Source organism: Amia ocellicauda, chromosome 4 (assembly GCF_036373705.1).
Source record: "Amia ocellicauda isolate fAmiCal2 chromosome 4, fAmiCal2.hap1, whole genome shotgun sequence".
Lineage (NCBI taxonomy): Eukaryota > Metazoa > Chordata > Actinopteri > Amiiformes > Amiidae > Amia > Amia ocellicauda.
In genome coordinates, this window is record NC_089853.1 from 3,183,341 (window position 1) to 3,210,686 (window position 27,346).

General features: G+C 41.1%; 3 protein-coding genes across 3 annotated transcripts; 1 reads left to right on the forward strand and 2 right to left on the reverse strand.

Moving 5' to 3' along the window:
- Nucleotides 1–404: 404 nt before the first annotated feature.
- On the forward strand, nucleotides 405–10,718 carry zdhhc13 (zDHHC palmitoyltransferase 13). The gene is made up of 17 exons (XM_066700525.1): nucleotides 405–546; nucleotides 1,956–2,128; nucleotides 2,727–2,849; nucleotides 3,045–3,122; nucleotides 3,411–3,555; nucleotides 3,711–3,775; nucleotides 4,125–4,287; nucleotides 4,589–4,714; nucleotides 5,352–5,485; nucleotides 6,396–6,496; nucleotides 7,669–7,793; nucleotides 8,207–8,269; nucleotides 8,571–8,664; nucleotides 8,816–8,899; nucleotides 9,191–9,348; nucleotides 9,481–9,578; nucleotides 9,786–10,718. The coding sequence occupies exons 1-17, from the start codon at nucleotides 523–525 to the stop codon at nucleotides 9,916–9,918; spliced, it is 1,887 nt and encodes a 628-aa protein (XP_066556622.1). The 5' UTR covers nucleotides 405–522; the 3' UTR covers nucleotides 9,919–10,718.
- Nucleotides 10,719–11,481: 763 nt separating this feature from the next.
- On the reverse strand, nucleotides 11,482–16,649 carry csrp3 (cysteine and glycine-rich protein 3 (cardiac LIM protein)). Its single transcript, XM_066700526.1, has 6 exons — nucleotides 16,541–16,649; nucleotides 15,204–15,343; nucleotides 13,823–13,991; nucleotides 13,362–13,491; nucleotides 12,697–12,790; nucleotides 11,482–11,960 (listed from the first exon to the last, which is right to left on the reverse strand). Exons 2-6 carry the CDS (start codon nucleotides 15,313–15,315, stop codon nucleotides 11,890–11,892), a joined length of 576 nt encoding a protein of 191 aa, XP_066556623.1. The 5' UTR covers nucleotides 15,316–15,343; nucleotides 16,541–16,649; the 3' UTR covers nucleotides 11,482–11,889.
- Nucleotides 16,650–18,344: 1,695 nt separating this feature from the next.
- Nucleotides 18,345–26,078, reverse strand: e2f8 (E2F transcription factor 8). The gene is made up of 14 exons (XM_066700527.1): nucleotides 25,668–26,078; nucleotides 24,499–24,592; nucleotides 23,850–24,116; nucleotides 23,499–23,655; nucleotides 22,938–23,258; nucleotides 22,455–22,616; nucleotides 22,206–22,343; nucleotides 21,900–22,109; nucleotides 21,435–21,519; nucleotides 20,653–21,172; nucleotides 20,266–20,535; nucleotides 20,021–20,156; nucleotides 19,568–19,911; nucleotides 18,345–19,436 (listed from the first exon to the last, which is right to left on the reverse strand). The coding sequence occupies exons 2-14, from the start codon at nucleotides 24,583–24,585 to the stop codon at nucleotides 19,263–19,265; spliced, it is 2,871 nt and encodes a 956-aa protein (XP_066556624.1). The 5' UTR covers nucleotides 24,586–24,592; nucleotides 25,668–26,078; the 3' UTR covers nucleotides 18,345–19,262.
- Between the last annotated feature and the right edge of the window lie 1,268 nt (nucleotides 26,079–27,346).

Below are 27,346 nucleotides of genomic sequence, written 5' to 3' on the forward strand. Positions count from 1 at the left end.
GGACTTAGGCATTGTATTAAACGTTTTTCATCACCTCTTGCAATGTTTCGTCTTCATCGTGTATTAGCATCATGCATCACTGTATTAGCTAAGCAGTACTTATAGTCTAATTGTGTCTACTTAATACACTTTACTCCAAAGGAATTAATTCGTTTTAATTGTATCTCTAATTGCATCGTTGGAGACTAAGGCCACGTTCGTGTATCGCAGATTTCCGCCGTTCTGCGCATATTTGCAGAATCCCGCCGATCCGATTGGTGGATCCGCGCAGACCCTCGCAGACCTGCGGAAATCTGCGCGACAACGACCGCGAACTGTATCTCTGGTAGCTTCCTATGTATCCCACAACCCTTTGCGTGCTGGATGACGTAGAAAAGCCGGACGCTGAGGTATTTGGGCGGAAATACAAATCAGACCAATCAGCACGTGTTCCCGGGGCTCGTATCCAGGAAGTTAATTGGGAGTGAACGTTACACTTAATGTATAAAACAGGTTCATGTTTCTGATTAATTCAATCGAATAATGGATTGGAAAGAAGACAATGAAGTGAGTTACAGTTATTTTATTTTTTTTAAGAGATCGTATTTAGTGCCTAAGTGTCACTCGAGAAAAGGCAATGAAATGCAATGAAATGAATCTCGGTAGATGGTGTTTTGTTGCTTTTTTTTACACGATGCATTCGTCTTTAACTTCCACGCGTGAGAAGCTTTAATATTCAAACCAAAACCTGTGTGCATATTGCTGTGGTTACAACAGTATATCCGTGAAGTTTAATATTTACACCGTATATACCAAATGGAAAAAGACGCCACATCAGCTGCCTGTCTGGTTTTTGTTCTTTGGTTTCTTTTTATTGACGTACTATATTTAAACGTATACAAGCTGAAAGACTAGTTCGTTTCTTCTAATATGTATAGAAAAAAAATAGACAACCGCTTAGTTTGTTAGTTTCAAAAGAATAAGCTGTGCATCAAATCTGAAGTGCACGTTCATTTGACGTCCCTCAGCCGGGCTGCAGTGCGACTATGAAGTCAGGAATGCAGATCCATCCGACCCCCTTCAGACGCTTTTCTGTCAGCGCTGTCCGCGCCGCAATCGTCATGTCACCGATGACGTAGGAAAAATAAGTACTGCTGCCAATCTGCATTATAGATGCGCATACCTGTCTTGGGCTGCGGGTCACCGAGACATTATCCTGGATGAAACGGTCATTGAAAAATGCGTGGATATATTTAACCATTTATTTGTTTATTAGTACTTTAATATATAGTCATTTTAAAAATACTATATATTGCACTTATTCTCGTTGATCATATGTATAGAGTTATATATGATGTCAAGTCAAATATACCTGATTGAGACGCATAGTGGTCATATTTTCATATGCTGTAGTTGATCAGACTATTATTATTATTATTATTATTATTATTTATGTATTTATTCTTATACGACCTTATCCAGGGTGACTTACAAAATATAAGTGCAATACAAAGTGCAAAAATACAGAGCAGTTCAAGGCATGAAACATTACTAATTCCAATTCATATAATACAGTGCAATTCAAAGCATAATACATTTCACAAATTCCAGTTTACACAAGTGTATACAATATATGGGGTCTTACATCCTGGATGTAAAAGCTGATGAGTGCAGACAATATGTGAGGTCACAGTCAAGGGCCAAGGGAAAGGGAGCATAGGGGACATCAAAATAGCAATATGAGTGCTAGTAATGCAAGGCAAGTAGTATGATAAAACATTGTAAAGTGCTATCTTATAGGAGAGTAAATGGCTAAATTACATGTACTGTCTGAAAAGATGTGTCTTGAGTAAGCGCAGGAAGGAGGTCAAGGACTCTGCTGTTTTGACTTCAGTGGGAAGACTATGGATGTATAGTTAGGTTTAATTGGAAATTAAGCATCTGTATGAATGACTTTTATTCCCTTTATCCTACAGTGCCAGTCTCATGGCCATGGGCACGGGCATGGTGGGCATATGCACGGGTTCAGGCCTGGGCTTCATGGACACGGGAGCCCATTGAGGGACAGCGATATGGATCCCACACAGCAACCCAAGAGACGCTTATTTATGGAGGATAATAGCAACTTGGACATCATTAAGGCCACACAGTAAGTTTATTATTATTATTATTATTATTATTATTATTATATGAATCTGTGTTTTCTTTGTGATTGAAATGTAGAACATGTGTCATGGGAAAATTGTAATTAGAGACGTAGATTATAGTAGTACAGAATATAGGTTCACACCAGGGCTGTCTTTCCAGTACCGTAGTTTCAATAATGTAGCTAAACTGGCTACAGTACTCATGTGCATTAGAACTGAATCTGAGGTCGGTAGCATCTTTCAGATTAGTATTCACACACAGACACACTGGACGTTTGTGTCAGACAGTGATAATGATCGAGCCTGTTTGTAAAGACTCACAGGGCTGAGGTTTGTACTCAAGTCATCTATCCGCATTCCAAGGTGCAGCGTTGTCAGCGTTTAGCACACTTATCTGAATCCGAACTGAAAAAGTGAAGAGTATGACATTCCTTTCATTCTGTCTCGATGGGGAGGAACACATCTGAATTATGAATGATCTGAGCAGGGAGGTTAAATATTATGGTACTACAGCCGCTCTGCACTGTGGCCCAGGATGAAAGGATTGTCTTGAATGTGTCTGACTGCACATTCGACTTAAATACCTGTTTTTCCTTGAAGGTATGGTGTGATTGAGAGGTGTAAGGAGCTCGTGGAGGCTGGCTATGATGTGAGGCAACCCGATAAAGAAAACGTGTCTCTGCTGCACTGGGCAGCCATCAACAACCGAACAGAGCTGGTCAAGTACGACCTTTGTTTCTTAAATATACATCATTATATGTTTATTTGTACTATTTTTGCTGTCTTTTGTTGTAGTTTTGAATACATTTTTCTTAATAAGTGCAATAAAGTATCACCTGATGTTTCTGCTAAAAGGCAGTGTTAAATTATTTGGAAATTATTTACTCCTTGTAGTTTTATTTGAAATTGTCTCTCAAGGTACTACATTTCCAAAGGGGCTATTGTCGATCAGCTCGGGGGCGATTTGAACTCAACCCCACTTCACTGGGCCATACGGTACAGTAATCAACATTTAGTCTGTGTGTTTATAAAACAAGACAGTTTCTAAGTTTCTAAAGTACATTTGTGTCTAAATATGTGCATTGTTAAATTCCTGGAGATCAATATGCAGTGCTTGTCTATATTTTTTCAAAATGTAAATAAAATAATGGAACGGATTGTAAAACAAAAAGCCTAAGAAGTTGTGTAGTATGAACTGTTAGTTAATTAATCAGTATGATGCATTCAGTTTTGGGAGGACCAGGCTGTGTGCATATACATTTAACCTGCCCGTGTCCTGTGCAGACAGGGACACCTCCCCATGGTGGTTCTGCTGCTGAGGGTTGGAGCAGACCCGATGCTCGTGGATGGAGAAGGCTTCAGTAGTGTCCATTTGGCCGTGCTCTTTCAGCACATGCCCATTATAGCCTACATGCTGGCGAAGGGACAGGTACGGTTTTCTCTGGGGTCACTCCACACTCTGACAAGAGTATTTATCATAATGCATGGAGGTCTTGACAAACTTGCAAGGGACGGAAGTTATTTTCAACGTTCTGAGTTCATTCTTACATTTTTCACCAAACTTTAATTTTTTTTTTATTGTAGGATGTAGATGCTCCAGATTTAAATGGGCAAACCCCATTGATGCTGGCTGCCCAAAAGATTATTGGGTAAGTTCAACACATCTCACCAGAATAAACAAAACAGCGGATGTGTCAAATGTTTAGTAACAGTTTACTCCAGTTTCTCCACACGGGGAAGGCGTCAGTGTAGCTGTTTAAGTTAGTCAAATGTTTCCATCATGTAGAGAATTGAAATCGGTAAGCTTGTACTCTGAAAGTTTCCGTACCTCTCTTTGTTGTACAAGCTTACCGATTTCAGACACACAGGTACTGGCTTTACATAGGATGTGCATGATTTAGATTAAACTTTATTTTATCTCAATATTTACTTAAGTTTTATAAAATGTCCTATGTGGTTCCAGCGGCCCTGTGTAATATTGCTGGTGTTGATTTGCAGGCCGGAGCCCACCCGCTTCCTCCTGAAATGCAATGCTTCAGTCAACGCGGTGGACAAAGTGCACAGGAACACCCCCCTGCACTGCGCCGTGCTGGCAGGCAACGTGGATGCCGCGCACATCCTCCTGGAGGCCGGCGCCAGTCTGGACATGCAGAACGCCAAGGTGCGAGAGGCGTCCGTGAAAGACCTCGTTCCTCTGAAGCTTGGTGTGGAATGATCGATATGAAGGATTGGCCCAGAGCTGGAAAATAACCAGAGCTGTTTTGTTTTCATGGCCAGTTTACAAAGGAGAAGATGCCTCTGAAGTCTAGAACACGCATGCGTCCTAGTACAGCCATGTGAATACCTGGGGCTTAAACACTTAACACAAAACAAAACCACTAAAGAAGCTTAAATCTCCTCAATTAATGCACATAAATAATTGTTCTATTTTGCTGTTTTTTTTCCTTAATGTGCCATTTCAGGGACATACTCCTATTGACCTCGCCCATCAAGTTCACAGCCCCCTGCTGATTCATATATTGAACCAGATCAAGAACGAGAGGACTAAATCGAATTCTGCAATTTTCAAAATCTTTCAAAGATACAAGGTAAGGTCGTGGTCCGTGCTGGATGCATGATCGCCGTATCGATGCATGCGTCAGGGGCACCCAAAGTGATGCATCTCTGTGCTGTAGTCTTCCACAGGATATATATCCAGACTCCGAGATGTTACGCTTCCTGATGATTGCATTTGAGCCTCAGGGACCTGTTTATATGAGGCTGGGAAAATAGTAGAAACTAAATGTGATGTTTTTTTTTTTTTTTTTTAATGCAAACCAATCATGTCCTGTTTTCTTGTAACCAGCTTTTACAGCCGTTCAGAGCAGTGTCCTTTTATAATAAATTGCAGTCTTATTAACCTAGATTCCTCCAGTCAAATGGTACCTTTCGGCTTCCCATCATTGAGGGCACATTAGTCTGAGCTCATTAATCAATTGCTCTCTGGTTATTTTGCAGGGCTCTGTGTAGTAATACTGCTTGAATCCTTTTGGGGGGTGTTGTATTTGGCTTGATCGGCGCGGTGATTCCCACCTCCTGAGTCGCACTTCTCTGAGCTTAGCGTACACGGCTGTTTTCAAAGAATGACTGTTTATAAGCCTTCATATACGGCATGGTCTTGTGGTTGTATGTGAACACTGGTCACATTATTGTGTAAAGAGGCGGCAAATTATTCTTTCCTTTCAGTTCCATGTGATGCTGCTGTTTTGCGCTCTGGTGCTCTGGACCATCGGCGCCATTGCGGACATGAAATCTGAATCTTGGCTTCTTAAAGGAGTTCTGTTTGCCTGTGTCTGTGCCGTCATCAACCTCATGTCAAGGTAAGTCCCTCTTTATTTTGTATTGGTGCCCGTGTTCCACCATTCGCTGGAATGTTTATTCCTAATATTCTCAATAATGGACCGGAAGCCACATTACTGGAAAGCAAAACCGAGTAAAGAGATTTCAGTACGCTTGATGAGTTTGGGAAACAACTGGGATATCTTGCATTTATGCACTGAGTGGAAATTCCCACAAGGTGGCAGTATTTGTCTGATTTGTAAGACCTGTGGGTGAACAGTAGGTAATAAATACTGAATTAGGTCTTTAATTTTTTTCAGGGCAACAATATATTGGGGAGACAGAACTGTTAGACATCCTGTCTAATTAAGTCCCAACAGAAAAATAACCTCTTCTGACATAATTTATTAGTTACTCAGACTAATTGCTTTTTGTACAGGCTTTACAATCCTGTATAATTAAAAATATATATAATCCACATTTCCCCATTTACTGTGAACTGACATGCAAATTGCATAAATCGGAAAAGACATTCTTGTTCTTGCAGCGGCATCAATTTATGTCCATAATTAGCTCTGTAATCTAATAATGACAAGGTTATGTAACGCTGCAATCTCTAGTGTTTCCCTTGCATAAGAGATCATGTTATGAGGACTGCTTGAGAGGAGAGGTTCTTGTGGGGAGCTGGGCCCAGGCCTTCAGGATTTGTGGGTTTCTACAACCAATGTCTGCAGACCATGTTCATTTTAACTCGGTAATGGGTTCAGTCAGGGTTTCCCGCAGCTTCGTTCAGGCCACACATCGGTGCCGCCTGGCCAAACAAATTTGTGATTGTAGGAAGGGGTTAGACTATAGAGAGGCCTAGGATTTCCTTTCAGATATGTCTTTCCACTGAAAGGTCAAATGAAAATGCCATCAATGGCCCTGAGCTCGGTGTCTGTTTGGTTGCAGGCAGTTCCTGGGCCCTGGGAGTCAGGGCATCATGACCGTGTCACTGGTGTTGGCCTCCCTCTTCTGGATGATTGTCACCTGGTTCATGTGGTTTTTACCTGATATCCTTTTCAGTCATTATAGGACTAATGGAAGTCTTCTGTGTGAGGTGGGGGCGTTGACTCGATTAAATCAACACTTCAGCCCATCTGCCAGTGGCTAATTGCAAGCCTGTCACCAGCAGCTCAGTCTGCCTCAGGCGTCTGCATTCTGCCAGCGCAGTCCAGGCTCTGGGTGAGGGGTTCTTGATTTAGGGGTCAATATCTTTATTCTGGTTCTAGCATGAACAAGGGTTTTGTGTCACTGATACAGTTACAAAAATGATATTTTTCAGCACTGATTTGTTTACTGTGTGTAGTAAGATGTTCTATTTTAATAAAATGTATCCCGGCTGTAGGAGAACTACAGCGCTCAAACTGAATGGTTAGTGTCCCCCCCCCTCCACAAGTAAGATGTAATTTAGTTATTTGAAATGAATTTAACCTAGAGAAGCTCATTACCATACAGTTTCCTTGAGATTTCGCCACATGGCCCGCCATGTTTTCTTCTTGGGATTTTATTTTATTGGTAGGCAAACAACTACCAATTTACTATGGAAATGAAAGCAGCAGTTTGATGCAGTGCTGCTCATGCATACATTTTGTATTTGGTCCAATGTCATGTGGCAATAGGCTGCAGATCAAGAGATACGAATGCTGCTTCTTAATTAACTTCCCGAGTAAATGTAATCCCCTGAAAATAATTAAATATGGCTGAGGCCGGGAGACTCCTCTTGCTGTGTGTGTCACAACGGCAGTGTTGTGGTGATGTGAGGTTTGATTAATGAAGGCAGGACGTACCTCCTTCACAGATTTGATATTGTAAACCAAATATTCATAGAACATGCTAAGCAGCTTTAACCAGGTAAGATACCATTAAAATATTTTCATCTGGAGATTTAATTGCATTATTGGGTTCACATGAACTAAAGAAGCTGATGTTGTTGATCTTGTCTTAAAGATTTTGTCCTTAAGGAGATTTAATTTCCTCTTTTTCCATATTATAAATTTAGTAGCAGGAATGTGTAAAAATGCCTACGCTGTCTGAAATGAAACCTCAGCTTATGACTACATCCATCCATGTCAAATGTATAAGAAGCTTTTAGCAAGCAATACAATTGCTGGAAATAGGTAATAGGAGCAGAATGCTGTATTTAAAGATAATTGTATTTAAATTCCTTAATGTAAAACCTCACAGCTGTCAGAGGCAATTTTCCAGATCCCTTTTACTGTCAGCATTACCGGCCTATTCTATTACTATTTTAAAAGCTGTAGGACAGACCCTGGGTACATAAGAGTTACAGAAGAAGAAAAGAAAAAGGTATGATTTAATTTTAATATCGCATTGAAGCACATTTCTCTATATTTAATCTTTCATTTTGTGTATCTGAAAATGAAACATTCCATACAATAATCTGTTGTGCACCCGTGCAAATTTGTGAACACTTTTATAAAATTATATTAGTGTGAGTTTTTGTCAGTATATATTTATTTATTTGAAACACCGTATTATCCTAGGATGTGTGCACGTCAAATATATTATTAACTGTATTGAAATGTACGAAAACCTTTAGAACCTGCCCGATTTAACTAAATTAATAACATTAAGCAGTTAATAAATAAGAAAAAACATTGCGACCCTGCACTTTGTGTTTTTATGTCGTTTTTCCACAGTAGTGTAATGCTTCTTGATCCCGTACACAGATGTAAGTTTCACTTTTTCTTTCTCTGTAGAACGTTGTGAAGTTGGCAGAAGCAGGATGTCTGGACATCAGGATCTTTTGCACATCCTGTCTGGTGCGTGGCGTTTTGGAGTCTCCTCTTATTGCGAGATACTTCACCATGCGTCAGTCATGTGGCTGATTTTCAGATGTGTCCGTGTGACGGTTCACAAGTGATGTGCAAGTTATGACCCTGAAAGGGGCTACAGTTCGTGAAATCTTGAACGCTTTTGTTTACTAAGCATAAGCTCTGACTACTATATTGTTTCCAGTGTCATTACATTGAGATGTTAAATGAAGAACCGATTCCTTAGTTCTTAATATTTTACATGAGATGAAGAGATTTTTTAAACCTCTTGTCTTTCCTTGTCGTCCAGGTCCGAAAGCCGATGCGCTCGATGCATTGCTTTGCCTGTGACTGCTGTGTAGCGAGACAGGACCACCATTCCATCTGGATTAATGGCTGCATAGGTGACTGATACAGTTGCATCTTATTTAAGAGTGAAGATTTTCAGCACAGATTTGAAACCAGTCCAGTGCTGCTAGAGAGCCGAGTCTCGATTAGCGGGGAGAGGGGTCCTGTGTTACCGTTCCTGTTTCTGTAATGTTATTTCCTCTGCAGGTGCTAGAAACCATCGATATTTTGTGGCGTTCCTGTTCTTCCTGACCGTCGTTGGAGCGTGGATGTTTTATGGGAGTATTGTTTGTAAGTAGACTGTTGTAGCCAGATGGCATGGTTCATCCCACTATTTTCTATAGAGATGCTGACTGTGATTGAGACTGTAGTGACATGCCTCTATATTGGTCCTGTTATTCTGAACTTTCTCTGCAATCTCAATGATGATTTTCTGATGGTGACATCACTGTGAAATCTTTCATAGGGCCAACATGGCTTCTTGTGTTGCTTCATGCATGCCACCTGACAGATGTTGAAAATAGTCAAGTGGCTGATGTATTTTCATGAAGAAAGGGGACTCAGTATGGTCTTGTGTTATAGACTGGTCATCCCATTGTAAGATTAACTATCAGGACGAGGGGATGTGGGGCGTTTTGACGGGCCTGGTTGGCTGTTCTCCATGGGTGCTGTACATCTTCACAATGGCCTTCTTTCACACCGCCTGGTCGTCACTGTTCCTAGTGACGCAGCTCTACCAGGTAATACAGGTTTTCAATGGTGTGTCCGTTTCTGTACCAACTATTTAAACGTTTTAAAAATAAATGTTGCATTGCAGGGCTGTGACTAACATCCGTTTGTTTGTTATGTTGGTTAATTCTCACCCTGCCCAGATTGCTGTCTACGGATTGACTTCAGCAGAGAGGATGAATCTCTTGAGGCGGAAGAGAAAATCCAAACAATCCTTTTCATTGCGACAAAACCCGTACAAGTAAGGGCCGTTTTGTTTTCTGTTTTTCCTCCCTCCACTCCCTCACTCGCACGACAGACCCACATGCTTAATACCTGCGGCTCGATTGTGTGCCGCGTGTGAGAGAACCGCTGGAAAACTGCCAGATCGTCATGCAAATGTACAGGGCTACTCTTGAGGCAGATCGATTCACTCTGCTAAACCCACCTTCTCCTTTCTCTTACGCAGCTTGGGCTGTGCGAGGAATCTGACCAGCTTCTTCCAGCTGCGGTGCTGCGGCCTGTTCAACCCCACCATGGTGGACTGGACTCAGACCGCGGGCCTGGAGCTGCCGGCCGCTAGTGCGTTCCACACCGTGTGAGAAACCGAGTGTGCATCCAAAACAGCAACGGCAGGGTCTGCTCGGGTCGTGGTTTCAATGCTGATCCTTCCTTTGACTGAAGGTTAGATTCGGCTCTGTGGTTTGAAAGGAAATGCATCCAGAAGAAAGGAGGTTTTTCTTCTATAAATATGACATGTGGCCTTATACTGATTCTACCAGAAGATAATCTTTTGATATTATGGAGCTATAGATGGTTGGAAGCCCCATCTTAATTATCGGTACAAAGACCCATTTAATAACATAACATGTTTTAAGGGCAGTGATTGTTTTTGTTTTCTTAATCTTATTTTGGTTTTGATCAATGGTCTTCATCATGTGTGATTGGAGGGAGGGGTTCATTGCATGTTATTTTAATGTTTAAAAAATAGCTATAATGTGTCACAATTATTCACTGAAGCAAATTTGTTATATATATATATATATATATATATATAGTTGCCATGTATCATATTTTACAGAAAGCTTAAGTTATTTCCTCAAAAAGAAGACAGTGTTTTTAAATGATTTGGCTTATTAAATTTACTTTTTGTGAAATGTTTTTTGATTTGTTTTTTAATCTTGGATCAATTTCAAAGTCATGAAAATACTCAATGGAAAATACATTCCCCAGCAACTCCACAATTATTGGATTCTATGAACACTCTTTTTCATAATGCTTTCGAGAGTATACTTTGAAGACTCGGTTTTGTAAATGGAATAAGTAATGTGGACGTGCATAACGTGCATTTTAAGATTGTTTTTATATAATGTTTTGTGGTATTAAAGATCTTGTGGCAAAACGTTTTTGTATACTTTTTTCAATCTTGATTGATCAGGTGATGCTTGTGATTTAAGAGACCAGTATAGTAAATCCCCATTAGATCTGTCACCTGTCCTCTATATCCTGTTTACTGATGTGCATAATGTGGCAAACCCCCCCAGAATATTTATTACAACTGCCCTCCTTCCAAAATGAGGTTCTCTGTTCTCAGTGTGCTGTTGTGGAGTAGGGATTTGTCTTTGCTGCCTCCTTGTCTATTTCGGACTAACTGGAAAAGATGATGTGTGGGTTTGTGTGAGCGTGCGTGTGCGTGTTTGTGTGTGTTTATATGTAGGGTTTTTGACGAAGGAAAACATTAACAGCAATGCGTTATAATATAGAAGACTTAAGCTGGCAGATAACATAATGTTTTGCTTAATTTGGGAGCACAACTGGGTGAGAGTTTAAATTATTAAGCTTTTTCCAGCATACAAATATGCACTCCCTTATGCATAAGTTTTGTTTCCTTTCGGTTCTTGTTTTTTTCCCCTCTGCTCTTACACTTTCTGGATTTTGAGAGGTGTATTTTTGTTCAATTAGCCCCTACCCCATACTGTTCATGCATTTTAGGTTTTGTTTTTTTAATTAGAAATGCATTCGGCTTGGTCTCGCAGCTGTTTGTCATAATTATTTCATAAAGATTAATACTAATGTACATCCTAATTTTTCCTGTCTTGTGTATTTTAATTATACAAGCCTCTTTAAACTGGCAGATCAGATGTGATTAATAATGAATCAAAACAAAGGCAGCAATATGTTTATTATCTTCCTGTAAAATAAATCTACATGAAATTGCATTACTACACAAGCAGAAGATAAATTAATAGTTTCCTGTTGTGGGGGAATACAAATTGGTGTAATATGAATATATAACATGTATTTTAAGCCTGATTTAAAAGTGTGAAATAATGTTCCAGTGTGCCAGAGGTGGCTGTAATGTGGTTACCTTGACATTGTGAAATTAAATATAATACGTACGATGTGCACTAAAACAATGCCTTGCTGTATTTCAGAGGTCATGTAATAGTTGATTGCTTGTGTTAAGAATATTTTTATTATACTCTGAGAAAATATCCCACACATGTACAGTGACGTATTAAAATGCAGAATATAAAAGTTTTGACTCTTGAAGACTTCCTCTCGAGTGTTTTCTATTTTTCTTCAACCACTCCCAGATTTCCCATCCCCATTCCTTTTGGACCAAAGTTTTTGGCATAACAAACTAGAGAGTAAGAGAGAGGAGAGAGGGGAAAAAAGCAGATAAAGGTTAATAAGTTCTATTGAAATACAGCAATGTTTTGTTTTCATGGAAGACCAGATCACAATCGATCACATTTTAAATGAATCGTGTTGTGCAGTGTTTCAAGTTCTGTATAGCAATGGACCAAATAAAATATTCTCCAGGACAAATGAGCTGTTACTATCACAGGCTTTTTATAGACCGATGGTTGATACGGAGCTGTTAGCCATACATGAAGTCGAGTTGGCGCTGAGGATATGGAGGTAAGACCCTTCTGATTAGCCTTCTGTGAAAAGGATTATTAATGTTTTCTCATAAATTTGTGAATTGGAGCTCAGTCATCCTTCATGGCCACACTAATGGCAGTTTACCAATCATGCAGGTAGCAATTAACCGGAATTCATTTTGAGTTCTGGGAAGTTGTTGGCCTTGTAGTTGGTGCCATAAACATTGTCTAGAAATGAATGGTTGTACTGTAGTTTAATTGTGTGTGTATACTGTAGTCTTTGCCAGAACATCAGTGCTATCCTTTGTGTAGCAATTACATTTGTATACCCTTTTGTTTTTCATGATGAGAGACAAAGAAGGTTTCAGGATAAGTAAATGTAACTACTGGATTATTCATTTACATCTTATTTAAAACCTTCAATGTTAGCTAATGTACCTCTGTGTTGTGCAGGCTTTGTTAATGAGTAAGAGGTGCTGGAGTCGCCTGTACCTTTGCAGTAGATCTCTCCGTCTTTGTCAGTGACTGTTGCAGAATCGAGACTCTTCCCACAGAAGGCGCAACGGAAACACGTCTTGTGCCAGGGCTGAACAGAGAGTACGTATATTACAACTGTGATTACTATGATTTTACATGATGTGGAATGTATTCCATACCTTCATTATTATAAATCTATATTGTGGATTTTTGTCTTTATCTATTTCTAAGAGCCAGTCATGATAAGAGCTGTAAGTTATCTTGAAGTACAAAGAAGAGGGCATTGTTTACCACAGAGACCTTTGTTCGGTGTGAATCGTAGCTTTTAAGATGTGGGTGTACCTCAAACGACCTACAAATGCTGCAGATTGACATTGTACTGGATGTTCACATTTACTCACACACAAATCCCATCAGTAGAGCATTGATTGGAGACACTAAAGCAGTGTTGATTTTTAATTTCTTCATACTGGAGTTTAGCTCTACAATGTAAAAAGTCAGCTAATGCAGATCATCTAATCAACTGAAACATCTGTCTCATAGTGATTCCTCTGGAAAAATGGAAGGCTTAAAAAAGATGATCATGGCATTGAAATGAAATATTTCAACATGACATGCCTACGGCAGAGCTAACATTTTGATTCCCACCCTCGGGTGTGGGTGTTGTAAAGCTTCTGTACCTGTCCTCCTCCCATGACTTTCTCCGCAGCATACACTGCCTTTGAACACCGGGGACACCTCTCGGACGCGCCAAACTTTTGGGCAAATTTGTTTGGGTTTGAGTCTGGCGCTGGGCGATGAGGCTTTGACCTACAAATATAAAGAGGGGGAATAATGCATCAGTACAGATTTAAGAAATTGTTGCTTCGTTTTAAATGTCTGTGACTGTCCCTTAATTACAGCTCTTTGTCTTTGTAACCAAAGTGTGATTTATGTGATGGGAAAGTGCCTTAAAGGTATGTCCCTGCTGGTTTTAATTGTAATGTCTTGAATTATGGGATACAAAGAGAGGGATATAATCCTAAGCATAAAATTAGATTTTGTTTTTAATAATTTCTGGTTTATATCTTGCAATGTTTTTTTTTTTGTTTTTTTTGCAATGTTGCTGTGTTCTTAACATGACTCGATTTCTTCCACTTACTCTTGTGGCTGAATCCCCAGGTGCTCTCCGGGGTCAGAGCTGAGTGCCCCCGCTCCTTGCCCGTAGCCGTAACCTTTAGGGCCGTATTTCTTCCCGTAGCATGACTTGCAGTAAATTTCCGACTCATGGGCTGCTACCGTCGTGCTGTCGAGACCCTTTCTGCAGGTCACTGCAAGGTAGGAGACTTTTCTTTAGTAGGTGGGAAGATTGTTTCATACGAAGAGGAACTTTCAACAAAGCGATTGGGAAATCAAAGTAACGGCGACACATTAGACTTCCTCAATTTAGTGACCTGATATAAAGTCAAGGCTAAAATATGTTTCTCCAAGAGATAGAAACAAACATGAGGCAGCTTCTAAAAACAGTATGCACCCAACATGCAAACATAACTAAGCAATGTGTCTCTGTGGAAGGGGCTGATGCTTATAAATTCCAGAAATAACCCCTGTCCTGCTAAAGATAGACTTACAATCATTCAGTTAATCTTTGCTGCACTTAAACCCTTTGGAGGGTTACTCTCTAGACATTAGTATTGATCTCTGTATCGCTCCAGCCAGACTTGAGGCATCACGGCCTCAGGACAGCCATTGTTGTTGTGTGGCCAGAGCCCTGCAGACACCAGATATCTCCATCAACAAATGGCCTCTTCACACACCCTGTCAGCTGCTGCAGCCCTACTGAAAGCCAGGAAAGACTTCAGGGAATGAAACAGGACTAGAATCCTCACAGGAGTCTTGTAGTCTCTATTTCGGTCTTTCTAGGGGTAAAGCATTTTCAATTTGCAAGAACAGATGGAAAATCAAACCTGAATGGCAATTCATTACATGCGTATTAGAGTTCCCAATAGCACCATCTACCTATCACCATCTCCAGAGGAAACTCAAATGTCAGCCTTCATATTGTATGCCTTATTATTCTAATACAGGCCTTTGTAGAGATGAGGTTTAAGGAAAGGATAACCATACTGTGACATTTAAAGAACTGCTGATACAAAAAGAAACACGGTTGCTTGATTACATTTCTTGTTATTTGTTTTATCATATGCCCTTTAATAATCCTTATTAGTTACGTGTTGGACAGTTTACAAATTAAAAAATGTCCATTCAATCCAACAGTTCCCCAGTGGGACATCTGTATATTGTAGGTTACAAATTATGTATGTTTTCTTCTTTATTTAGCAAATATTAAGCAATCATAAGGAATGAATACTAGCAAGGCTATAAGTCTGGACATATTTCAACATGCAAATAGAGCCCACGGTAACAGAACTGTGTTTGAAACCGACCCATTGTAAGCCGGAAAATACCAAACCGAGGGTGAACGGAGAGAGTTTGTGACCAGCAGGCTTTCTCATGCATTTGTGTGGATAAACAGGACTTACTGCAGATGAAGCAGGTTTTGTGGAAACTTCTTCCATTACACTGTATCTCCTCTGCATGGTACACAGTCTTCTCGCAGGCCGCACACTTCGCACCGCCTCCCCAGTTTGGCATTCTGGAGGATAGCTGTTTTGTGGGTCCACTGAGAAGTGAACAAAAAGAGATGACATTCAAATTGAAATCACTGTTCCGTTCTAATGTGTACAGAATGTGTGTTAAGATTGAATTGGCAGCCACCTCAAAGATGTCATGTTTACCAGCGTTGCAGTGATGGTTTTTAGAGTATACGTTTCAATTTCTTTCACATTACTGAATGTCATTTCACAGTCTTGTATTAAAATGCGTTGAATCCATTTACAAAGAAACCAACAAACAAATAAGCATTGAGTATGGGTGGCTCTTTTCTGTGGATTTTTAATCAACAATTATTTGGATATTTGTATTTGAGCATTTATTCCTCATTTACAAAATGAATAGATAATACAGGCCAATATAATACATTTTCCAATGTATATTTTAAATTATTATGGAAATATTCTCCCCACAAAACCCTTATAGACAGTCATTAATGGAAAGCACTACCATTAATGACAGAATGTTTAAATGTGCAGGAGGTTATGTGATGTTTAAAAGCTAAATCCCAAATGAGGGATAAGATATCAGGTGACTGTCAGACTGGATGTGAGTTGCTTATCCTCTTCATTGATTGCAGTGACATTAAGCAATCTGAAATGTCTGGAACGCCATGATAAGAGTCCAGGAATAGTGTCTTTATACAGACCACAGTAACACGCTGAACTTGTGCCAGTGGTTTTCTTTAAAATATAATAAGAGTACAATACTCGTTAACATCCAGAGCTTTTTTTTCCCCAAGATATAAACATTTTCAGAAAAAAAATAACACACACAATAACACAATAACATATATATATGTATGTATAAAGTAAAGTAGTAATACATGAATTATTCCTGTTTAATAAAAATAAGAAATGTAATCTCAGTTCTATGACAATGAGCTAACTTGTTAGTTTTCCAAATGTACATAGTTATAAATATTGTTTTTGTATTAATTCAATATAAACCCCTTAAAATTGTGCTTAAAATTAACAAGTTTAATAATAAACACAGCTTTAAACAGAAATACTGAAAACTGCCTTTTTAAAATTCTGCTCTATAAAAGGATCAAAATTGAAGCCAAGTTGACTGGTTAAGCTAAACTCAGAATGTATGTTTAACTATAAAATCACATCCCATTGTTTTAACATGTACATTCTGCAAATGTAACATATTTCTTTGTTCTATATATTTGAAATGATAGTGAAGAAAGAATAGAACATACCAAACTTTTCCCTTCTGGGTCCGTCAGTGCATTAGCCCTTGTCGAGCCTCAGATCTCTCCTTTTCAGGGCAAAGTGATAACTGTCCAGCCTTAAATACTGGCCATCTTTCATTCACAGCTGCAGGAGGTATCAGTAGCTGACGTTCAAATTAAACCATCTTCCCAAAATAACCTGTGACAAAGCCAGTGCTGCGAGCCGCGGTCTGGTACCTACGGGAACCGTTTGTTCTTCACTTCAAGCTCCATGTGGGCATGTGTAAAAATACCTCCGTTTGTAGTCACAGCTGCCTTCCTGAACGATGTAATAGTGTCTCTTTAGGACGAGAGGTGGAGCTCCTTAAGTCGCAAAACAAGAATCAGTGAATATACCTAATCTAGTCTGCATTTTTGTAATAATAAAAATATATATATAGTTGTGTGTTGAAGCTATTTAATTTACCTTCTTTCCCTGCATTTTATGTACATCTCAAATAGTCTTAAGACAATGACCATCATAAAGTAATTCTATCAGCAGTTAATTCACAGTACATAGGAACATAAGAAATTTTACAAACGTTTGGTGTCCATTAATAACTGAGTGATCCAAGGATCCTATCCAGTCTGTTTCTGAATGTTCCCAAATAGTCTCTTCAGCCACATAGCTGGGGAGTTTGTTCAGATTGTGACGCCTCTCTGTGTGAAGAAGTGTCTCCTGTTTTCTGTCTTGAATGCCTTGAAGCCCAATTTCCATTTGTGTCCCGGGTGCGTGTGTCCCTGCTGATCTGGAAAAGCTCCTCTGGTTTGATGTGGTCGATGCCTTTCATGATTTTGAAGACTTGGATCAAGTCCCCACGTAGTCCCCTCTGTTCCAGGGTGAAAAGGTTCAGGTCCTCAGTCTCTCAGTAGGACAGTCCCTTCAGACCTGGAATAAGTCTGGTTGCTCTCCTCTGAACTGCCTCTAGAGCAGCGATATCTTTCTTGAAGTGTGGAGCCCAGAACTGTCCACAGTATCCAGATGAGCTCTAACTAGTGCATTGTACAATCTGAACATCACTGCCCTTGTGCTCAATTCTACACTTTTGACAATATACCCTAGCATTGTGTTTGTCTTTTTTATTGCTTCCCCACATTGTTTGGATGGAGAAAGTGAGGAGTCCTCATAGACTCCTAGGTCTTTCTCATGCGATACTTCATCTAGATCTGTTCCTCCCATAGTGTAATTATAGTGGACATTTTTGTTACCTGCATGTAATACCTTGCACTTGTCCACATTGAATTTCATCTGCCAGGTGTCGCCCACAACTGAATATTATCTAAGTCCCTCTGAATAGCCTGCGCTGCCGAGATTGTATCTGCTGAGCCACCTATTTTAGTATCATCTGCAAATTTGACAAGTTTGCTAACTATCCCAGAGTCCATCTGGTTTGGTCTGGTCTGGTCTAGTGTCATGTCTTTCCATTTTCCACTGCAATTAAACATCAGCTTTCTGAATAAAGGTTCTGAAAATGATTTAGTTGTTGGCCCAGTTTTAACTGCCAGTTCCTATGATTAAGATATGTTTAACAGGTTATATTCCCTAACCTACACAGAGCACTTATTGCAGTTTATAAATACTGTTTATTATGTGGTCAGCAGAGATCTCGTCCAGGAAGTGGGTAGTCAATGAACAGACCCGTCCGAGCATCACGTATCCATAGTTAAGTCTTTATTTTAACAATGGGTCCATACTGAAGAACAGTTCAGTTCTGTAAATATGTTGTTTTGTAAATGCTCCAAATTTTTTTAGTTGATTTTATCCATATGAAAAAATTATAACGGAATAAAATGTTTTCAACAATTATTTTATTAAGCACCACAATCATTTATTTTGATCAACGCAAGCAAGCCTCTTTCTGGAAATTAACCAAATTAAAAATCACCCGATTAGACTCACAGGATACATTTTTTACATTCATTCATGCATTCATTTACATTTAATGCAAATCAATATATTTTATGTGTAGAGGTAACAGTTAACATATAAAATGTGCAAATTTGTTTTACTGTACATAGGTGTGTAACATTCAAAGCATATCTACACATGTGAATATTTCTATTTAAAGTATTTCTGTATTATTCATTTTATTTTACATATCTCATAACCCACACTGAGCTTTGTCAAATCATGCAATTCCTGTATGGTCCTGTACATTTTCTGCTTAAAACACGTGCTGTAGACATAGTGATGGTATTAACTAGTGTTTAACGTGAATACAGCAATCAGAAGAAATCTGCAGTGAAATGTGTGTTTGTTTTTAACACTGGGAAATGTGTTTCAGGAATAAAGACACATTTCAATAGTAACGGCAAGGTTTAAAACACAAACGCAGGCTGTGGGTATGCTGTATAACATACCAGTTTGCAACTCCTTTCCAGTTAAAGGGTGCCTATGCATCAACAGTTGTCCAACAATTATTGCCCATCCTTGGGTTTATTTCCAGGACGTATGACATTAGCGACTATAGTAACAATACGACAACAATATTTTTTGCCTTCCTGGGATTTCAGCAGCTACACACTTTATAGCACCATGTGTGAACAGGACTTACAGATCAAAGGCCACATCTTACCAGGACATTTTTACCTAAACTAAGGTGCCCCATTCCTACTGCAGCCATTCAGTCGTTTCACTCCATAAATAACACACAACTGTGGCTCATAAAAATAATCTTCGCAGGACAGAGCAGCAACAGGTCAGAAGTCATTATTGGTCCTCAGTGCTGACTTCCAGCTTCCTCTGTGGTATGTAAACATTTTGGCGCACAGTGGGACTGGCTTTAGAGGCCACCGTAGCCAGTGGGGACAGGGCGGACACTGGGGTGTGGAAGAAACTCTGCTGGGCAGACTGGTTTCCTTTGGGAGTCGTCAGAAGAGCAGGCTGTGAAAAGAAAAGAAAATAGTTTTACGATACATTATTATTATTATTTCCCTTCCCTTCAGACAGAACACGCATTCCTGCTTTCACAGTCCCCTCTAAACCCACTGCCCTGGCACGGGTCCGGTTATCACCTGCTGTAAGCTGATTAAAGTCACAGCTTGACCGGGCAGCTGTTGCTGAAGTGGAATCGGAGACATGGGCTTCACAAAGATCATTCCCCCCGGCTGGAAACTCAGCTGGGCCGGGACCGGACTCGCCTGGTCCGTGGGTGTGGCCATGGCGCTGGGACTCCCTGCCGAGATCAGCCCCAGGTTCTGCAGCGTGAAGTTGATTATTGCCGGGCTGGGGCCACTGACACGCTGGCCTGGGGCGAAGGAGGGGCTGGACTGGTTGAGCACCGGGAAAGAGGCGACCGAAACCGAGGGGCTCGAATGAGGAAGTGTCGCGCCGTGGGCAAAGCTCGTGGGCGTCACAGCTGTGGGGGAGGGGAAGTGGACAGACATTAATCAAAGTAAATGAATGCTCTGGATGTAGTCTTTACAGATGCAGATTCTGAGCCTGAAGTAGTAACGCCTGATCAGTACCTGTGATGGGGGTCTGGTAGCTTTTAAGACATGGACCTATGATCTTTGCACCCTCTCTGTCAGGGGACTGGGAACCCTGGTACCCGAACAGGGATTGCTGCGAGATGGGAATGAGGTAGCCCGTTGGTATAAGTGCCTGAGAGGAAAAAAAAAACATTAATAAACAGCAGAAGAATGAATACATTACCTCAATTCAGGATTATTAGTGCCGTCTGACACACTTATTTATTGAAATGCCCCTTTACCTCAGCGTGCAGATGCCCCGAAGGCACAATGAGCTCTTGCATCTGCACTGTGCGTAGAGGAGTGAGTCCAGCTTCACTGTCAGAGTCCTTCTCGAGGAATTTCTCCACACTTTCGTCCAGCTGCTCGGAGCCCCTGTTCTCTGGAGTGTTGATGAACTCCGGATCCAAGTGCAGGGCCCGGGGGGATGGGCGGCTGGACACCAGTCCCCTGCGTGCCTTCAGCCTCGCCTGGGACACGTCGTACAGCCCCGGCTCACTGGGAGGCGAGACCTGTAGGGAAAACGCAGGGCATGTCAGCTCCAGGGTACGAATTTGGCAGATGAATCTCTAAAAATGTCTTATATGACATGTTTTCCACAGCAATAAGAACCGGTAAAAATAAGTTACCCCTGAATTGGCTTGGGTCTTCTTCTTCATCTTGGGAGAGACGTCTCCAGGGTGTGTTCCTGTGCGCGATCGTTTCAGGCCCCTTTCAGGACTGAGAGGGCGATTCTTTTGTGACCCATCAGTCTCCCTCTCCGCAGCCGCGGCGTCCTTCCCAGCGTGTGTCCTGTGTCGTCCGCCGTCCACGTTGTCAGACGGGCTTTCTCCAGTCTTCTCTTCAAACGTCATAGACCGTACGGCCAAGCTAGCGGGATTCGCTACAGGCCGCACAGACGTATGCAAATAGATCGCATAAGGCGCTCCGCTCGGGTTCTGCGGTAGAATCACGGGGATCATCTGCGCGTATTGAGAGGGGGCACAGGGAACTGCCCTGCAGGGCTGAACGGGGGTTTTCATCTGAGCCGCAGTGTTGACACTCGGGTCTTTACTCGAGAGCAGCTCGGCTGCTCCTGTTGTTTTAGCAGTTTTTCCTTTTGGCTTTTGAATGTTTGTGGCGTCGTGTTTGGGTTTCCTTTTGCTTTTTCTGCGTAAAAATACATAAAAAAAGTTTTGTGAATGTTTATTTGTTTCACGTTTTAATATACACATCACTTTTACATTTTAACTTTCTTTGTTGGATAGCATGACAAATGGAACACGCAAATGTGCACAATTCTTAGACTCAAAGCCTGACTCGGAGAAAAAGTGGATTTAAATCATGACTATGAGAAGATTCCTTTCACAGGCTTATTACAGTACATATGAAACAACAGCAAGGCTCTAAATGACATCAGTTAAGCTCTTACTTTGATTGTTCGTCTAGTTGAAGTTTGCAGATAGCAGCTAGTTGGGCCATTCTACTCGGATACAAGTCAGAGTCGGTGGAATCGCCTGAATAAGACAAAGGAGGCAAAATCTGTTTTAGATCAACAGAAATAATGTGTATAATTTCTCATAAGCCATTAAAACACGCAATTTAAAACTCATGACTATAACACAGAATGCATTTTTGGTATATTGAATAGTTTTAATACATCAATAGGTGTCTCCTATTTAAGGAAGGCATTGTGAACCGCCTAAAGGTTCAACACTTCTGCCCCATAAAGGGAATGGATACATACATACGTTTAAATATAGATATGTACAGAGGTGCTTTATTCTGGCTAGCAGTGCACATTATCGGAAGGTCTGTGTTCTTGATAAACAAGTACGTGTTGAAAACAAGAGCGGTATCTGTGTAGTACTCAGAAATCGCTCTCTCTCACACTTACTTGTCATTTTGACGGGACTGGTAGGTGCCGAGTTTATTTTCCTTCGGTCATCCTGGATGCTCTTTGCCAGCTTGACCAGGGATGCGTGTCGGGTGAAACTGTGCTTCGAACTGGACGCGGGGAAAAGCTTTTTGGTACAGTTCTCGATCGATGACCTCGATTCTAACGGCCCAGATGGAAGTGAAGTAGTGGTTGATGGAGCGGTTTCACCTGTTGGGAACAAAAGGACAAAATATACACATTAAGGATCGTAAAACCTTAAATTTAGCATTAACTTAGAGAGTTAGTTATAGCAATAAAACACACCCTTAACAGCCGGGAAGTCCTCCGGCCCCGTCCACTTGAACGCCGGCTTCCGTCCTCTCTCCTCTGTGACGTGCACCTTCGTTATCAGCTCCAGACTGCTCAAGACGTTAGCAATGTCATACAGTCTGCGAATCTTGGCTGCAAAGCAGAGGAGTCACAGCGTCAGTAGATCATTCTGGTACTGAACCCGGTCTGCGCCAACACCGAATCAAATCCAATGAAAGTGTACGCGAGTGAAGCGTTGCTTACTTTTGAACTTGCTCTTATCCAGATCGACCACCTGATCTTCTCCGATGAGAATCTTAGCTGCGACTTCGAGACTGACCACTCGGGGTTTGGAAACCAGGAACAACATTACGAACTTCTGACTCATCACTCGCAGGGACTTGTCCTTCCTGCTGTTGACAGAGGCTGTAATAGGGAGAGAAAAGCAAAACGGTGTTTAGGTTTCTTCCATTTAATCTTGAATACAACAGCTTGCAACGTTGCATTTCTCTGCCTTGTCCAAGTCACATACTTGACTTCCAGCTTCCTTAACTGTTATTCTGAGAAGAATTCATAGATGTGTCTCTGCACTTTTCACTTCACACATATTTCTACCCCCTCCTTTTGTTTTTGGACCTATTCTTCCATACCCATTTAAGCTAGTAAGCAATGGTCTTCCCATTTTTTTCCCAGGAAGTCACCTTTAGGAAACTGGCGACAGAAAACGACTGCCTACGCTCAACTCACCGGCTCTGAACTCCATCCCTGGCAATTCTACAAAATACATCTCCTTTTGTGCAGCTTCGTTGTCCGCATCGCTCGGTCTGGGCATGTCCTCATTTTCTTTCTCGTCATTGTCAGAGTCGAATTCCCTCTCGTAATGTTTCTGTTTGATGTGCTGCATCTGCTCGGCGTATTTCTGATCTTCCCCCACCCTCCTGAGCTCTCGCAGTGTCTGAGTGAGGTGCCCACGGCCATGCCAGGTATAGCGGTTCTTTGCAAGGCGACTGACCATGTGCAAGCTTTCCAGCACGTTGACAATGTCATAAATGCGTCTTCGTTCCACACCTGGGAAGATAAGAAATATATAAATACACATATTTTCCCCCAAATCGGATGCAGTAACAACAGTCAACATTGTGAAACTCAATCGCTGAATTAGTGTAGAGAAGTGGTCCGAGCTCTGGACTCCTGGATAATGAGGCATATCACGAGTTAACAAATGCTTTCATAGCTTTTAAATGAATTTCAGCTTCCCTACAGAAGACTGCAGAGAATTAAAAAAATGTAACACAGGTCACAGCTTACTCAGTTTTTCAGCTACTTCATCGAGACAGATATCGTTGTTGACAGCAGGGTTGGGATAATCAGGGTATCGTGCTAGGAATTTATGGCAGAGTAGACCCAAGCTTTTTTCCTTTCTGCTGGTCTGAAGTTTGTCTGGATCATCCCCAAAAATGTGTTCCTTGGGACAAAATACAAAGGAGCAATTTAATACATTTCAAGTTCATGTATTGCAAAAACAAGATCACTTTGTTTATTGTGGCTTAGTATGTAATGCCAATCTCAACTCAGTAAAAGAGTACAACAACAAATAATACATAATAAAGACGTAGGATGTGGCAGAACAAAGCAGGCCCATGAGTTTCTTTTTTTTACCTGAGAGCAGTCGCTGGCCGCTGTGACGTCTGTGTCTTCCAGGCACAGCTCTTTCTCCCGGTTCCTGATCTCGGGGCTAGCTGCACTGATGAGGATCTTGAGGTTTGCTGTTGGGGTCCAGGGCTCGCAGGCAGGAGAATCTTTTCCCTTGGTTGGTGTCGTCAGAGACCCCATCTCTTGTTGGGAATCTCCGGACACAGAACGTGAGGTAGAGACCTTCTGTGGAGTTTTTATTTCCAGTGTTTGTGGCTCTACAAATACAATGCCCTGTGTAGAAATTAAAAGCATGCATTTGTACATACATATATACATACATGCATGCATACAGTTTGCAATAGAATTGTCCATTAATACATAAAGATTTTTGGGGGGTATCAGTTTCACCTGAACTCTTACTGACTCAATGAAATCAATTATTGACTCAACTGATATGAATTGTAACGTTCAAAGTCTACAGAGTCTCACTGAAACCTGGAACCAGATTGTCACTGATCTGATATAGTTCTGTTTTGATTCAAATTAAGGAATCTTCATCTAGTTTCATATTTAAGAGTAGAAAGATGTTTCACATTTTCATGTATGTACAATCAAGTAACTACAATTGCATAGATATAAACCAATCCATTAACAGTACCGGTAGACTACTGACCTTTGCATCGGTTGTACCCGGGGAATCAGAGACACTTGGATGTGGTTTGTGTCTTATTTTTTTTAAATCCTCTAAGGCACTTGTCATTTTCCACCTTAAAATAAAATAAATAAATAAATAAATAAAACATTAAAAAGGCTCTGTTCTACTTTTAGAGGAACATTACATTAAAACATCACACACGTTGTACATCTCTGCATACACTGCACACAATCACTGTCTATACTAACGTCATAATACACTCTTTATTGAAAATAAAATAAAACAAACCAGAAACCTACCGAGCAGTCTCACAGCATTGCCACTATCCAGAAACGCAAAATAAATCTACAGCAAACTACCCCCTGGTGTCGTTTGACGTTGCTTATTTGATCCAATCAGAAACGAGAATCGGTTGGGTGACCCGCCTCCTTCTGGCCATAGACCAATGAAAACGAAGCGGGAGTCAGGCTTACAGCGAAGTTACAAAGTCCCGCGCAGGTACACATATTTTTTAAAATTCTTGGCGCGGAAATTGGGATCCACAAGTCTATTAATCCGGCTATTTATTGCAGTATCTATATTGTCTAAAACTAAGGAACTACATGTTGTCCCAATGTGTATAATATATAAACGACTGTATACACATCACTGGCTAAACTAATCGGACTGGCTTGTTTAGCACACGGTTACTGAACTGCTATGCAGAGCAGTGGAGACAGAGATGCTGAGTAGAAAGAAAGACATAAAACAAACCAACAAACCCATAAAACATGGCCAAGCGCTCACGATTGTGAAAGACTGGCGGAGATGAGCTTATTGCAATTGCGCGGGTTCTTTAAGTCTCCCGGCCACCGTACTGCTTATTTAAGCCCTGGTACGAGTATTTCTTAAATCTGACCTTTTCTGCCACAGAGGAATAAAGAACTACAATGTGCGATGAACAATTCAGTCAATGGTAATTTACACAAGAAAGCGAATTATATGTATCAACACAATACAGTTCCTGTGACGTATCGAGAAGCCCAGGAATTAACTATATAACTGCCGAAGAAGTGTTTCCATTATATATATATATATATATATATATATATATATATATATATATATACTTTAGATATCCATTTTGCGCGTCTATCAACATACAACAGCAGACATGCAAATGTAGCATTACAAAATAAACAACTTACCCAAGATCACAATACAAAATGAAAATAAAAAATAGATCCACCAAATCCACAGTGTCCGCCGCAATCTCCTGAGATTGAATGTGTAGGGCCCACAGATTTGGCTGAAGATGATCTTTAGAGGCTTACAGCATGTATTCCCACACACAGAAATGTGACACACATGTTACTGTAAAACTGCAGATGTCAGGGGGTACCAACTGTGATCATCGGTGCACTGTACTTACTGTACAGGACTGTGTGCCAAGCTAGAAACGTTGCAAGATGAGACCATGTAAAAATGCCTTACAACACACCATTTTCTAAAAGGACTAGGAACTCCACTACCTAACGCAATCCATGAGTTAACACGGCGCTCATTCCCTCAGTTTAAATTTCAGAGGGTAAAAAGGCATGTCTCCACATCACTGTCCCGCCTGACGTCATGCGACATCACTGCTCCCGCCTGACGTCACCCACATCCCGCCCAACTTTACGGCCCCTCAGCCAATCAGACGCTGCGCGGCAGTGTGCCAGGAAGGCGCGTCGCTTGAACAAAGGAAGCTGGACGTGCGGGTTTTGTCCCTGTGTCGGAATGAGCGCCCAGCCTCTGCACTGTGTACGGCTGGTGTGCAGTGACATGTCAGTTAGCACTGTAGCGGCTCTTTGTTACATTTCATCATTTAGAATAAGAGTTATACAAAATAAATTGCATTCTCGGTCTACTGTGCATTGTTTTTGTGTTGTTCAGTTATTTTGAGCTGATTATCTGTTTTGCATCTTTAAATTGTGATTGTATGTATTATACATGTTTTCAGAAAGTGAAAGAGAAGTAGCCTTGCATGGTGTTAATGTCTCAGACTGGACTGAGGGGGGCACCATTTCGATTAGAGCAGTGTGCATGACAGTACAGCGCAGGATGAACACAATCTACATTATAGCACAAGCATGACTTCTATATGTGATGTAAATAGAGGTCGAGACAAGTGCAAGGTATTACATGCAGGTAACAGAAATGTCCACTATAATTACACTATGGGAGGAACAGAACTAGATGAAGTAACGCATGAGAAAGACCTAGGAGTCTATGAGGACTCCTCACTTTCTCCATCCAAACAGTGTGGGGAAGCAATAAAAAAGGCAAACACAATGCTGGGGTATATTGTCAAAAGTGTAGAATTGAGCACAAGGGCAGTGATGTTCAGACTGTACAATGTACTAGTTAGAGCTCATCTGGATACTGTGGACAGTTCTGGGCTCCGCACTTCAAGACAGATATCGCTGCTCTAGAGGCAGTTCAGAGGAGAGCAACCAGACTTATTCCAGGTCTGAAGGGACTGTCCTACTGAGAGACTGAGGACCTGAACCTTTTCACCCTGGAACAGAGGAGACTACGTGGGGACTTGATCCAAGTCTTCAACATCATGAAAGGCATCGACCACATCAAACCAGAGGAGCTTTTCCAGATCAGCAGGGACACACGCACCCGGGGACACAAAAGGAAATTGGGCTTCAAGGCATTCAAGACAGAAAACAGGAGACACTTCTTCACACAGAGAGGCGTCACAATCTGAACAAACTCCCCAGCGATGTGGCTGAAGAGACAATTTGGGAACCTTCAAAAACAGACTGGATAGGATCCTTGGATCACCATGTCGCGCTGGGACGCGCAGGTGCTGATGACGCCACTAGAGGGCGACTCT

Bases quoted from the DNA above. Each gene is read 5' to 3' on its own strand.
- zdhhc13 (XM_066700525.1), top strand. From the start codon at position 523: ATGGATTGGAAAGAAGACAATGAA. The intron at 2,850-3,044 runs GTACGACCTTTG...TTGTCTCTCAAG, and splicing joins AACCGAACAGAGCTGGTCAA to GTACTACATTTCCAAAGGGG. The intron at 3,776-4,124 runs GTAAGTTCAACA...GTTGATTTGCAG, and splicing joins GCTGCCCAAAAGATTATTGG to GCCGGAGCCCACCCGCTTCC.
- csrp3 (XM_066700526.1), bottom strand. From the start codon at position 15,315: ATGCCAAACTGGGGAGGCGGTGCGAAGTGTGCGGCCTGCGAGAAGACT. The intron at 12,791-13,361 runs GTACAGAAGCTT...CTCTCTGTTCAG, and splicing joins AAGTCATGGGAGGAGGACAG to CCCTGGCACAAGACGTGTTT. The intron at 11,961-12,696 runs GTACAGGCGACT...CTTACTCTCTAG, and splicing joins CGGAGAGATCTACTGCAAAG to TTTGTTATGCCAAAAACTTT.
- e2f8 (XM_066700527.1), bottom strand. From the start codon at position 24,585: ATGACAAGTGCCTTAGAGGATTTAAAAAAAATAAGACACAAACCACAT. The intron at 19,912-20,020 runs GTACTGATCAGG...CCTCCCCCACAG, and splicing joins CTACCAGACCCCCATCACAG to CTGTGACGCCCACGAGCTTT. The intron at 19,437-19,567 runs GTGATAACCGGA...TTCTTTTCACAG, and splicing joins CTTTAATCAGCTTACAGCAG to CCTGCTCTTCTGACGACTCC.